Raw genomic sequence first — 13,729 nt, 5'->3', positions numbered from 1 at the left:
GGTAAAATGGAGAAAGTGGCTGCTGAATTTTGAGTATGTATCAGCCACTGTGGCCTGTGGACAAAAAGCTAACCCTAAAGTATCACTGTGTGTTTTTCAGCCTGTGAAGACATGTCGTTCAATGAACAACAATTCAGGAAAGCTGTTCCACTACAGGATCACGGTGTCTCCTCCCACTAACTTCCTGGTATGAATTTGTCTCTTTCCACAAGACCCTAAACTAAGAGCAATGCCATTGACAAAAATGCTGACCCATCTAGGAATATATCAGTAATGTTAGTGCCAGTCATGATGAAAAAGACATTTGGAAGACTAACTAAGAGAATAACGGGAAAACATACAAGTGCTGGCTAACTTTTTTGACTTTGTGCTCTGTGTAGGAGCCCAATCGTTTTGACTTTGTGCTCTGTGTAGGAGCCCAATCGTTTTGACTTTGTGCTCTGTGTAGGAGCCCAATCGTTCAGTAGTTGAACTATTTTTCTGTAGCCTTTGGCTGCTTCTACTACTTGGTATTGGATTATTTAGGAATGGGACGATATGCTTATTATCTCTTATTAAGTGATATGTGGTTCACAATTCATTACAAGCACAGTAGGATGTAATAAATAAAAGTTCAATATATCAACAAAGCCTGACTGTGCAGAATTGTTTATTTCGGAGCCACAAATCATTCTAGCGATGGTGTTTGCTTGCTAGTATGTACAAAATGATAATAATAATAATAATAATAAGCCATAATAATCAAAGAATTTAGATGGAGAGTTTGTGAAATTGGGATGGTGAAGTGTCTCATTTGTGATTACTATTGTGATACATTTTTCAGCCCCATGATGCGTATTGTCACATTTTTGTATTACAATCTATTGAATTTTGCCAATCGTGTTATATGGTAAAATGTTGACATCTTGGCAGCAGTATTATTCCATTGCATGAAACACTTATGTAATATTTTTTAAACTGCAGTGTTTTGTAACTTGTGTTTGTGTGGTCTCTTCTGTGCTCGTCAGACTGACAGGCCCACAGTGATCGAGTACGACGACCATGAGTACCTGTTTGAAGGCTTCTCCCTTTTCTCCCACACTCCTCTCACTAGCGTAAGCCCGCCTGTTTGAGTCCCATCCTCTGCTCTCTCTGTATGTGGGCCCGCCTTTTTGAGTCCCATCCTCTGCTCTCTCTGTATGTGTGGGCCCGCCTGTTTGAGTCCCATCCTCTGCTCTCTCTGTATGTGTGGCCCCGCCTGTTTGAGTCCCATCCTCTGCTCTCTCTGTATGTGTGGCCCCGCCTGTTTGAGTCCCATCCTCTGCTCTCTCTGTATGTGTGGCCCCGCCTGTTTGAGTCCCATCCTCTGCTCTCTCTGTATGTGTGAGTCCACCTGTTTGAGTCCCATCCTCTGCTCTCTCTGTATGTGTGAGTCCACCTGTTTGAGTCCCATCCTCTGCTCTCTCTGTATGTGTGGCCCCGCCTGTTTGAGTCCCATCCTCTGCTCTCTCTGTATGTGTGAGTCCACCTGTTTGAGTCCCATCCTCTGCTCTCTCTGTATGTGTGAGTCCACCTGTTTGAGTCCCATCCTCTGCTCTCTCTGTATGTGTGAGTCCACCTGTTTGAGTCCCATCCTCTGCTCTCTCTGTATGTGTGGGCCCGCCTGTTTGAGTCCCATCCTCTGCTCTCTCTGTATGTGTGGCCCCGCCTGTTTGAGTCCCATCCTCTGCTCTCTCTGTATGTGTGGCCCCGCCTGTTTGAGTCCCATCCTCTGCTCTCTCTGTATGTGTGGCCCCGCCTGTTTGAGTCCCATCCTCTGCTCTCTCTGTATGTGTGGCCCCGCCTGTTTGAGTCCCATCCTCTGCTCTCTCTGTATGTGTGGCCCCGCCTGTTTGAGTCCCATCCTCTGCTCTCTCTGTATGTGTGAGTCCACCTGTTTGAGTCCCATCCTCTGCTCTCTCTGTATGTGTGAGTCCACCTGTTTGAGTCCCATCCTCTGCTCTCTCTGTATGTGTGGGTCCATGTGTTTGAGTCCCATCCTCTGCTCTCTCTGTATGTGTGAGTCCACCTGTTTGAGTCCCATCCTCTGCTCTCTCTGTATGTGTGGCCCCGCCTGTTTGAGTCCCATCCTCTGCTCTCTCTGTATGTGTGGCCCCGCCTGTTTGAGTCCCATCCTCTGCTCTCTCTGTATGTGTGGCCCCGCCTGTTTGAGTCCCATCCTCTGCTCTCTCTGTATGTGTGGCCCCGCCTGTTTGAGTCCCATCCTCTGCTCTCTCTGTATGTGTGGCCCCGCCTGTTTGAGTCCCATCCTCTGCTCTCTCTGTATGTGTGAGTCCACCTGTTTGAGTCCCATCCTCTGCTCTCTCTGTATGTGTGAGTCCACCTGTTTGAGTCCCATCCTCTGCTCTCTCTGTATGTGTGGCCCCGCCTGTTTGAGTCCCGTCCTCTGCTCTCTCTGTATGTGTGGGTCCATGTGTTTGAGTCCCATCCTCTGCTCTCTCTGTATGTGTGGCCCCGCCTGTTTGAGTCCCATCCTCTGCTCTCTCTGTATGTGTGAGTCCACCTGTTTGAGTCCCATCCTCTGCTCTCTCTGTATGTGTGGGCCCGCCTGTTTGAGTCCCATCCTCTGCTCTCTCTGTATGTGTGGCCCCGCCTGTTTGAGTCCCATCCTCTGCTCTCTCTGTATGTGTGGGTCCATGTGTTTGAGTCCCATCCTCTGCTCTCTCTGTATGTGTGGCCCCGCCTGTTTGAGTCCCGTCCTCTGCTCTCTCTGTATGTGTGGCCCCGCCTTCTCTGTATGTGTGGGCCCGCCTGTTTGAGTCCCGTCCTCTGCTCTCTCTGTGTGTGGGCCAGCCTGCATGTACAGTATATTCTCCACGGGGCCAAACTCAGCTCAGTCAGCTCCGAGTGGGCTGCCTATGGATCCCATCCTCCCTGCACACACGTCTGTTAAGATAACATAAATAATTCAGGTCAGCGTTTGAGTGAAAAATCCCCAGCTCTCCCCAAAAATAACAGCCGATTTCAAATCGCTTTCTGCCGTCGGGTCAGCTGCTTTGTTGCCGAGACAAAGTTGTTTTCTCTCACTGTGCTGACCTTGTTGCAAAGTCCTCTCCCTGGCTTTTGAAGGCCCATCAGTGACAGTGACTGTCACACATTACAGAGGTCCGCAGTTAAAAGGACATTTTCCCTCTGTAGCTGCTGAGGCGCCTGCCTCCAATCCCAAGGAGGAAATCAATAGTGGACAAAGCCCGGTTGGTCCAAAGAGGGGGACATTTGTTGGAAGGGTGTGTTTGCGTGCATGTGCATGTGCATGCTTCTGTGTACTTTCCTGTGTGTCGGAATAATAAACTACTGTGTTAACGTATGTTGTCAATATCCATCCAGCTTGAAAAGACCTCCTGGGGATTATGCCTGATTTGAACTGGATCATTTAAACAGACCTTTGTTAAAAGCTGGTGTAAATGATTTGAACTGGATCATTTAAACAGACCTTTGTTAAAAGCTGGTGTAAATGATTTGAACTGGATCATTTAAACAGACCTTTGTTAAAAGCTGGTGTAAATGATTTGAACTGGATCATTTAAACAGACCTTTGTTAAAAGCTGGTGTAAATGATTTGAACTGGATCATTTAAACAGACCTTTGTTAAAAGCTGGTGTAAATGCTTTGCGGCGGTGTGGGGATTAAGACCCTCGGAGCATGCTGATATTAGCCTCCGTGCTAGTTAGCCGCCGGGATGGGCAAGAGCGAACGTGGCTGCCAGGTTAATCTCTTAAAATGGACCCCAGCGCTCAGACAACAAAGAGCATGTGACTAGGGAGATTAAACACAGAAGAGCGGGCTTATCTCTTTAGCGAGATTCAAATTATTTAATTTTCAAGGTAGATGTGTGCAGGGCCCCTGACTGTGTGTGATGTGTGGGAGTGGGTGTACATGTCTGGGTGTGTGTGTCTTAGGGCTGTGTGTGATGTGTGGGAGTGAGTGTACATGTGTGTGTGTGTGTGCCTCATGTGCCTGTGTCTTAGGGATGTGTGGGAGTGAGTGTACGTGTGTGTGTGTGTGTGTGTGTGCCTCTTGTGCCTGTGTCTTAGACGATTTCTTTTAAACGATTTCAGACGGACAAGCCCGTCTTTTATTGTCACACGATCACACATCAACACATGCATGGCCACAAACACACTCATGCTGACGGTGGCCGGTGAAATTTGTCCTCTGCATTTAACCCATCCTGGCTTGTCCTTTCCTCTGGGGGGCAGGCCAGGAGCAGTGGTCGCTTTCTCGTACAGCGCCCGGGGACCAACTTCGGGTGTTGTCGTCACTGGTCGGATGACGATGACAATCTGATCTTCTGCATGTTTTTAGTGGGGGGGTTATATACGGAGGAACCCCCTGGGGGAGCACGGGGAGAACATGCAAACTCCACACAGACAGAAAGGCCCTTACGACGAGATACCCCACCTGGGCAGTAGGCACTGAGGATATGTTAGGGCTGTGTGGGAGTGAGTGTACATGTTTGTGTGTGTGTGTGTGTGTGTGTGCCTCATGTGCCTGTGTCTTAGGGCTGTGTGTGATGTGTGGGAGTGAGTGTACATGTGTGTGTGTCTGTGTGTGTGTGCCTGTGTGTGTGTGCCTCTTGTGCCTATGTCTTAGGGCTGGGTATCGTAAAAAAAAACTACCATACCAGTACCAATACCCCAAAGCCATGGCGATACAAATAGAGTACTATTCAATATGTTTTTTCTTCTCCTTGCGGAACTGCCAACTCTGTCACTGTTACGACCCAGTCTAGGGGTTAGATCGCAACATAAAGTGTGACCATGAAAAAGTACCGTAAATTCCGGACTATAAGCCGCGGCTTTTTTCCCGTTTTTTGGGCTTTTTTGGCCCCTGCGGCTTATATAACGGTGCGGCTTATCTATGGATTAAAAAAAAAAAAAAAAAAAAAAATCTCTCTTTTTTTAGCACTCTTTCTAACTATAAATCCACTTCTGTTTTAATTTCCTCTCTTGCCCTCTTTTCACCACACCGCGGACACTGTGTGCACTGTAAAAAACAACACAGGTGGTGTTGTGTTATGTTGTTTTGTTGAAATGTTAATAAATGGGAGCTTCCTCAAACAGCCATCTCTTTCCCGACAATCCCCTCTGTGCATGAACCCTTACATATGGTAATTAAACATTAAAACACAATAAAAAAAATAAAAAATAAAAATAAAAATACCATTAAAACACCCGCGGCTTATAGTCCGGTGCGGCTTATATATGTAAAAAACAGTCAACTTTGCAGGTGCGGCTTATACTCCGGTGCGGCTTATAGTACGGAATTTACGGTAGTGTGAATTTATTTTCACACAATAAAAAACGTGACAACAGTGATACTGAACTCGCTACGCTAACAAGCTAACAACAACAAGCTAACCTAAAGCCTAGGCCGAAGCCGATTAGAGTCAAAGAATAGCAGCCGAAGAAGGCATCGTTACCAGTAGCTAATACATAGAGTCCAGTGGACTCTACAGTATCTATTAGCTGGTGGTAACGATGCCTTCTTTCAGTCCAGTCCAGCACCACAATAGCAATATACCAGAGAACTAACAAGTAGATAAATAGAGTTTGCTAACAGGACACGCGTGTTGAGAGGAGTGACCGGGTGACAGAGCAGCAAGCTAACTAGCCACCACAACTGTCATTTGCCATTTTGAAACTGCAGTATATGAAGGGGCCTGTCGCCACAGCAGCCAATGAGCGACAGCCACGTAGCATCAATCTTCCCCAAGCCGAGCAATCCACACAGGAGATGACTCTGTCAATGGAAACAGTCAAAGAGCAATAGTTCACTCAATACCGAGGTGCATTGGCCAAAATGGCGACAATTAGTTTAGATTAGCAAAACTATCCACAAATACAATAATACAATAAAAGAAACGGTGCCAGCTGTCACAGTCACATACCGCGCTCGACTTCACGACCACAGAGTGTATGGGTTGTAGCTGCTGTGGTAGTGGGCCAATCGCATGTCGCATTAAATCCAAGAACGCTTGGGATTATTGGCTGTGAGCAAAACCATGCAAATAGTTAATTGTGTTCTAGATCTGTGAAATGATCTGAGAAAGGATCGAATGCAGGTATTGTTTGACCGGAGAAGTTTTGATACTACTTGGTACTGGGTTATTTCGGTCCAAACCTTAAAGGTATTGAGTACTGCTACCCAGCCCTAATGTGTCGTGCTTTGTGTATATGCATGTCTTCCTGTGTGCTTGGTGTTATTCAAAGCAGAAATAAGAGTGACCGCATGCGCGTAGCCGTGCACGCGTGCCATTCGGCGCTGGCCTCACGGCGGCGATGAGCTTTTTAATGAGTTTCCTTGAAAAGCTGTAACCTCTGCCAAACGCCATGGTAATGAGTCATCCTCCGCTTCTTTCTTCTCTTCCTCCGTCCCTTTCATCATCACAGATTCCATTGTGCCGTGTGATCCGCTTCAACATAGATTACACCATTCACTTCATAGAGGAGATGACACCAGAGGTCAGTAAAACCCCACTCTATCTCCCAGCTCTTTCTCTCGCCTTTCTCACCTCTTTGTTTTGATCTCAAGCGGCTGGTTCTGAACGTAGCTGAGCCCCACGTAACCCTCGCGCCGCCATGCCTGGGCGGGTGAAGGTGCACCTCCATGCCTGGGCGTGTGAAGGTGCTAACACCTCCATGCCTGGGCGGGTGAAGGTGCTAACACCTCCATGCCTGGGCGGGTGAAGGTGCTAACACCTCCATGCCTGGGCGGGTGAAGGTGCTAACACCTCCATGCCTGGGCGTGTGAAGGTGCTAACACCTCCATGCCTGGGCGGGTGAAGGTGCTAACACCTCCATGCCTGGGCGGGTGAAGGTGCTAACACCTCCATGCCTGGGCGTGTGAAGGTGCTAACACCTCCATGCCTGGGCGTGTGAAGGTGCTAACACCTCCATGCCTGGGCGTGTGAAGGTGCTAACACCTCCATGCCTGGGCGGGTGAAGGTGCTAACACCTCCATGCCTGGGCGGGTGAAGGTGCTAACACCTCCATGCCTGGGCGGGTGAAGGTGCTAACACCTCCATGCCTGGGCGTGTGAAGGTGCTAACACCTCCATGCCTGGGCGTGTGAAGGTGCTAACACCTCCATGCCTGGGCGGGTGAAGGTGCTAACACCTCCATGCCTGGGCGGGTGAAGGTGCTAACACCTCCATGCCTGGGCGGGTGAAGGTGCTAACACCTCCATGCCTGGGCGGGTGAAGGTGCTAACACCTCCATGCCTGGGCGTGTGAAGGTGCTAACACCTCCATGCCTGGGCGGGTGAAGGTGCTAACACCTCCATGCCTGGGCGGGTGAAGGTGCTAACACCTCCATGCCTGGGCGGGTGAAGGTGCTAACACCTCCATGCCTGGGCGTGTGAAGGTGCACCTCCATGCCTGGGCGTGTGAAGGTGCTAACACCTCCATGCCTGGGCGGGTGAAGGTGCTAACACCTCCATGCCTGGGCGTGTGAAGGTGCTAACACCTCCATGCCTGGGCGGGTGAAGGTGCTAACACCTCCATGCCTGGGCGTGTGAAGGTGCTAACACCTCCATGCCTGGGCGGGTGAAGGTGCTAAATCCCTTGAGAAGGGGGGCTCTGTTTAACCAGCAACGGTTGATGACATTGATAAGGGGGCTGCTTGCTTATATGATAAAGTTAGAGAACTGGATTTGCTTATCGCGGGTTATGGCTGTGCTGCTTTGAGGTACTCTTTGTGGCAGTATGAGCATGCACAATATCAGTCAGCAGTTTGGACACACCTGATTGAATGTACTGTATAATACTACTGTGTATATTTTTCATGCTTTTAAAGCTTTTTTGATATACCTCCCACCATCAAAGACATGTATGTTAGGGTTCATACTCCTGTCAGTGCCCCTGACCAAGGCACTGTCAAAAGAACTGGAGTTGGTCCCCGGGCGCTGCACTGTGGCTTCCCACTGCTCCTAGTTCTAGGAAGGTTCCTGGTAGAGGATGGGTCAAATGCAGAGGATGAATTTCCCCATGGGGATAAATAGAGGATAACTTAGCTTAACTTGGCGTATAGATTGTGAAGTGGATGCCATTGCCTATCATGTATGAATTTATTTCCAAAGTCTTTACCTTTTCTTCAAGGCTGTAAATAATCCTTAGTTTTGATATATATTTTTTTACTTTTTGGTCACTGAATAATTACATTTGTGTTTCATAGTTTTAATGTCTTTATGTTATTCTGAAATGTGTAAAATAGTCAAAATAAAGAAGAATGCATACTGTCTGTTAGTGTATGTCTGTGTTATGTAAACCCTGCCTGTCCTCTGCTGTGTCCAGAACTACTGTGTCCAAGGCCTCGAGCTGTTTGCCTCCTACCTGTTCCAGGACATTCTGGAGCTGTATGACTGGAACCTGACAGGTAGGACTCCAGCCCAGGCTGGCTGCCACTCTGCATCTGTTCAGGTCCCTCTCTGCCTCATACATGCCAACCTCTCACAGAAAACATCACATCCAAGTCCACTGTGAGTCTTGGCACGCTGATGTTGCCTTGTTTATTGGCAAACATACAGTGATGTAAGATGTTTTCTGAAAAGGTTATTGTCTACTGCTAAATTAGACATATGCCACTTAGGGATGCACTGATCAATCGGCCTACTGTAGGTTATCAGCCGGAACATTCTAACAATCTGTCACCGCCTGGTGGTTACAAATGACAGTAAGTTACATTTTGTCAAATCACAAACCAGTTCACTCAGACATGTTGGATATGTCACTGTTTGTTGTCGACAACACTGGTGAAAAATCAATAAAAATATTTGAGAATGAAAGAAAATGACAGATTGTTTCCCCGGCTGCCTCACAAGCCAGACATTTCTCTCAGTGTGATCAATCAGTGTGATCCTCCCTGAGACAGATTTCACTCGCAGCGTTTTGCTGCCCTGCATTATTTACATGTTCTAAGCCAGGGATGGGCAACTTTGATGATAGAGAGGGCCACACAAAGAATTCCTCGCTACCAGAGGGCCAGATTGTGACCGTGCACTTCCACCAGTAGCCTACTGTAACACCATCACTCCCAATTATAGCTACTAATTTGATGAAAAGGACTGGTAATCAAAGTTTATTATACCAACATTTATATTTTTCATATTCAAATTTAGTAATTCCATTCAGATGACACCAGAAACTTTGCTCTAGCTTTAAAACAGCCCGCTACAGCAATTTGATGGGGTACATCACCCAAATATGTGATATTAATCAGATTAGTAATGTTGCATGTACAATGTGCATCCTGGATATAGTTTGTTACAATAGAGTTAGCTCAAATGCTAACGTTAAACAGTATGTGGATGGGCAATGCTAACGCCATTAGCGCCATGTTCTGGGTTGTACAGTAAAATAAAAACACAGATTTTGGTGGTCTGACCTAACTTAACCAAAAACGTCCGCCTTGTAAAAAAAAAAAGTATGGAAATTGACCCAGGGGCCACACTGAGTGAGGTCGGGGGCCCCATGCGTCGCGGGCCGCCAGTTGCCCACCCCTGTTCTAAACCAATCGGATCGAGTCATATGAAATAGACAGTGTTTCGCTAGGTTACCTGGTAAACAGTGATGTTGATTGTTTTTTATACAATATACATGAGCACGTTCTGCCGTTTATCATTCAGTAACTGAGATTAAAAAAATCTACTTTGAGTCCACCCTCTTCACTTCCTCTGCATGACAAGACAACCAGGACAGGGGGCGTGGCCTCCTGTTTTCAGCTTTAATTTGAGGGTATCTACATCCAAATCAGGGGAACAGTGTATGAATTACAACAGTTTCTACATGTGCCCCCCCTCCCCCCCCCCCTTCCTTTTGAAGGGACCAAAAGTAATTGGACAAACTAACATAATCATCCAATCGTCCAATGGGTTCTGAAGCATTTGGCTGAATATGAGCGGATAATATTGTCCGAAACACTTGAGAATTTATTCTGCTGCTGTTGTCAGCAGTTGCATCATCAATAAATACAAGGGAACCAGTCCCATTGACAGCTATACATGCCCACGCGTGGGTATGGCTGTCAATGGAAATGGAACTGACAGTCATACATGTCCACGCGTGGGCATGTATGACTGTTCATAGAACTGATTCCCTTGCATTTATTGATGATGTGGCTACTGACAACAGCAGCAGAATGAATTCTGACATGTTCCTGGCAATATTGGCAATATTATCTGCTCATATTCAACCAAATGCTTCAGAACTCATTGGACAATTGGCTGATTATGTTAGTTTGTCCAATTACTTTTGGTCCCTTAAAATGTAATTTTGGTCCCATAACATGTGACGTAATTCCTACACTGTTCACATGATTTAGATCTAAATACCCTCAAATTAAAGATGGAATTCTGCAATGAAAGCACGTCTTGATTATTTAATTTCAAATCCATTGTGGTGGTCTACAGAGCCAAACTGATGAAGATTGTGTCCAATGTCCAAATATATATGGACCTGACTGTATATTTTATGAGTCAGGAGAGACATGGATGTCAACTGCAACTTTATTTGTTGGCGGAGGCATACAACCGCGAGGCGGTTATTTTGAGTTGTCTATATCAGATATTTTAACACACAGAACATTGGTGTATGTATTTTTGTTTTCCACATCTTTCTTACTGAAACATTGATTTTTCATAGCCAGAATGCACAATCATAAGTCAGGCATTTACTGTATATGGAACAGTGCCGGATGAAAATAAATATTAGACGCCACAACATCACTTGCTTGTTGAGTATTTGAAATTGAGAAACATAAATTTGGCATAAATGGCCAAATACCGGTACCGGTATCGGCAGTTTAAAAAATATATATAAACAATCGGTAAACGGCCAACAATTTTCGTATCTGTAAAACTTGATAACGCTCCCCGTGATGTGTTTTTGTGAGAAGAGATTGGTGAGGTGACCCAGAAGATCCTGAGCCTTATGAGAGCTGAAGTGTGAAAATACACCTACTGCTCTGTGGGACAGCTGATGCCCTCATCATATTCATACAGCAAAGTAACATGACAGTAATGTGGGGGGGAACATTGTCTCTCCAGTGCTGAGAATGGGAAACTGTGGTAAAATGTAAACTATTCTCTGGCTCTCAGGACGGAGCTGCCTGGAGCGTCGGCCTTCCTCCACCTGCAAGGCATTTTTCAGGAATAAATAGACCCAAAGGGCAGCAGAACTGCTCACTAAAAAGTTGAACTTATTTAGAGAAAATAAGAAATTGTTGCAATTGAAAATGTAAAAACTCTCAGATGTTATTAGATTTCACATTTAAAATGTCCCTCTTGAACATGTAAAACCTGCTAGTGTAATACATTTCTACTGTAGGTAGGGATGGGTACCGAGCACCGGTATTAATTGGTACCAGTTCCGGCTTGGTCGGTACCAGGAGTATCAATAAGGTCCTGGACCTTCGGTGCTGCTATCGGTATTTTTTCTTTTTTTTTCTTTTACCGCTCCATAACGATGGCGAAGAGGCACGTTGTGTGTTTACACTCCTGTCCCGTTACTACGGTTGTGACAGTTTCAAAAGATATCGGTAGTATATATTTGGAAGAAAACTACCGTAGTTTCATGACAGCAGGCACAACGCTGTTGTGTTGAATCACACAGAGTCTGAAAGATATTACCGAGCGACTGCCAAACTCTGCCTCACGTTGCAACAAACGTCACAATGCTTTTGTTGAACCTGACTTGTTTTCCGACAGAATATTATGTGGACTTTGCCAACTCTGAATGAACAACACAACGAACGTGTTAACTTTAACGTAACTTACATCCAGTTACATCCATATCCAGTCATCTATTCATGATTCAGATAAGTTAGTCCATAAACTCCACATAACGTACCGTAACTAACTCCATCCTGTTTTGTTTCATAATCCTTTGAAAAAGGGTGTGATTTATCCAGTGTCTTGAACTCCAAACGGTCATGTTATTAACTTGACTCTTTATTTAGCTCTGTAGTCACAAGGAGAGAGGACAAGCTGCTAGCCTATTGTAAAGACATTAAACCTGTATGAAGCGTGTCTCAGACTTGATCCTCAGGTTGTGCCTGCTTCCTTCCCCAGGTCCAGACTTTGACAACGAGGGCGCCGGATGCCAGCGCTTCCATTTCATGCCCCGCTTTGTGCGATTCTTACCTGGTGAGACTCAAAACAACTTTGCTGCTTGTCTCGCTCTTGTGGTCAGCTGTGGCAGTGCATGCTTCTCCAATTTAGGCCTAGTTTACACAACAACGCTCCCTGCATAAATAACAGGTTTTTTTGTAGGCCTTTACTGGGTTTTCTCATTCTGTAATGCAACCAATCTGCAGCTGACTTCTGTGTCATCTATGATGTGGATAATTGATTTAAAGTTTAATATTGTGAAGCTGCATCAATCCCGCTAGAAATAGACCGAAAAACGGAAGCTAGGTGCTTTTACCTTCAAAATAAAAGCATACTTTATTACTGGGTAAATTTAAAAAACAGAACGGTCAAAATAGAATTTTCAAAGGCAGCATATATTTCTCCAATTTGTCTGTGTTCTATGTATTCTGTGTATTTCAGATCACTCAAAAAACATGCATCAATAAGGCCATTACTTTATTTAATTGCCATTATTGTGAAGCTTCTTAAATGGAATTGTTAGGGTTAGTCTTATTCTGGCTGGCTTGATGCTACTCGGAGTTAGTGGTGATGACATTTGCAGCTCCGGTCACTGCACGTGAATCCTGATCACAAACGCTGTGTATAAACACAGAACCAAAGGCCAGAACGCAACGACAGTTTGCCGTTTATGCGAGAGCGTTGTGGTCTAAACACGAGTGATGTTTACTCCCAAGATGTTCTGCTTAATGTAGCCATTGATGTGTGTGGTGTGTTCTTATGTAGCCATTGATGTGTGTGGTGTGTTCTTATGTAGCCATTGATGTGTGTGGTGAGTTCTTATGTAGCCATTGATGTGTGTGGTGAGTTCTTATGTAGCCATTGATGTGTGTGGTGAGTTCTTATGTAGCCATTCATGTGTGTGGTGAGTTCTTATGTAGCCATTCATGTGTGTGGTGAGTTCTTATGTAGCCATTCATGTGTGTGGTGAGTTCTTATGTAGCCATTGATGTGTGTGGTGAGTTCTTATGTAGCCATTCATGTGTGTGGTGGTGTGTTCTTATGTAGCCATTGATGTGTGTGGTGTGTTCCTATGTAGCCATTCATGTGTGGTGTGGTGTGTTCTTATGTCACCATTGATGTGTGTGGTGAGTTCTTATGTAGCCATTCATGTGTGTGGTGTGTTCCTATGTAGCCATTCATGTGTGGTGTGGTGTGTTCTTATGTCACCATTGATGTGTGTGGTGTGTTCTTATGTAGCCATTCATGTGTGGTGTGGTGTGTTCTTATGTCGCCATTGATGTGACACATCTGACATGTGACAGACCGACCTCCCGTGCAGCTGCATGATATTCATCTTTGATACACATGATGGTGCTGGTGCACTGTGCTATTGCCACAGTGTTTTGTTATGACAGCTGTACCACCTACATTCTTTCCATCAAAAGACAATTTCTCTCTTAGCGCTCTACCAATTTAGTCTAGTGCAAACACCTCTTTTACAAAAGCAAAAAAGAGAAGAAAATGGCCTGCATTTATGAAAAGTCCAGTCCAATGTTTTTGATGTGATCTGGACAGAGGGGGTGTGGGGTTAATGTGATATGAGA

At 45.6% G+C, this 13,729-nt stretch overlaps 1 protein-coding gene across 2 annotated transcripts in view; it reads left to right on the top strand.

The window, feature by feature from the left end:
- Positions 1-13,729, top strand: part of drosha (drosha ribonuclease III) — a 215,037-nt gene that overhangs the window by 24,112 nt on the left and 177,196 nt on the right. For both annotated transcript variants that reach the window (XM_083652258.1, XM_083652257.1), the window contains exons 8-12: positions 101-187; positions 1,008-1,094; positions 6,432-6,503; positions 8,332-8,413; positions 12,105-12,179. In XM_083652258.1, coding sequence (XP_083508384.1) covers positions 101-187; positions 1,008-1,094; positions 6,432-6,503; positions 8,332-8,413; positions 12,105-12,179 — 403 coding nt within the window. The remainder of the gene's footprint in view (positions 1-100; positions 188-1,007; positions 1,095-6,431; positions 6,504-8,331; positions 8,414-12,104; positions 12,180-13,729) is intronic.

Source organism: Poromitra crassiceps (assembly GCF_964638095.1).
Source record: "Poromitra crassiceps genome assembly, chromosome: 2".
Lineage (NCBI taxonomy): Eukaryota > Metazoa > Chordata > Actinopteri > Beryciformes > Melamphaidae > Poromitra > Poromitra crassiceps.
The sequence above is the reverse complement of the archived record's forward strand: the minus strand, read 5'-3'. Positions and strand labels throughout refer to the sequence as shown.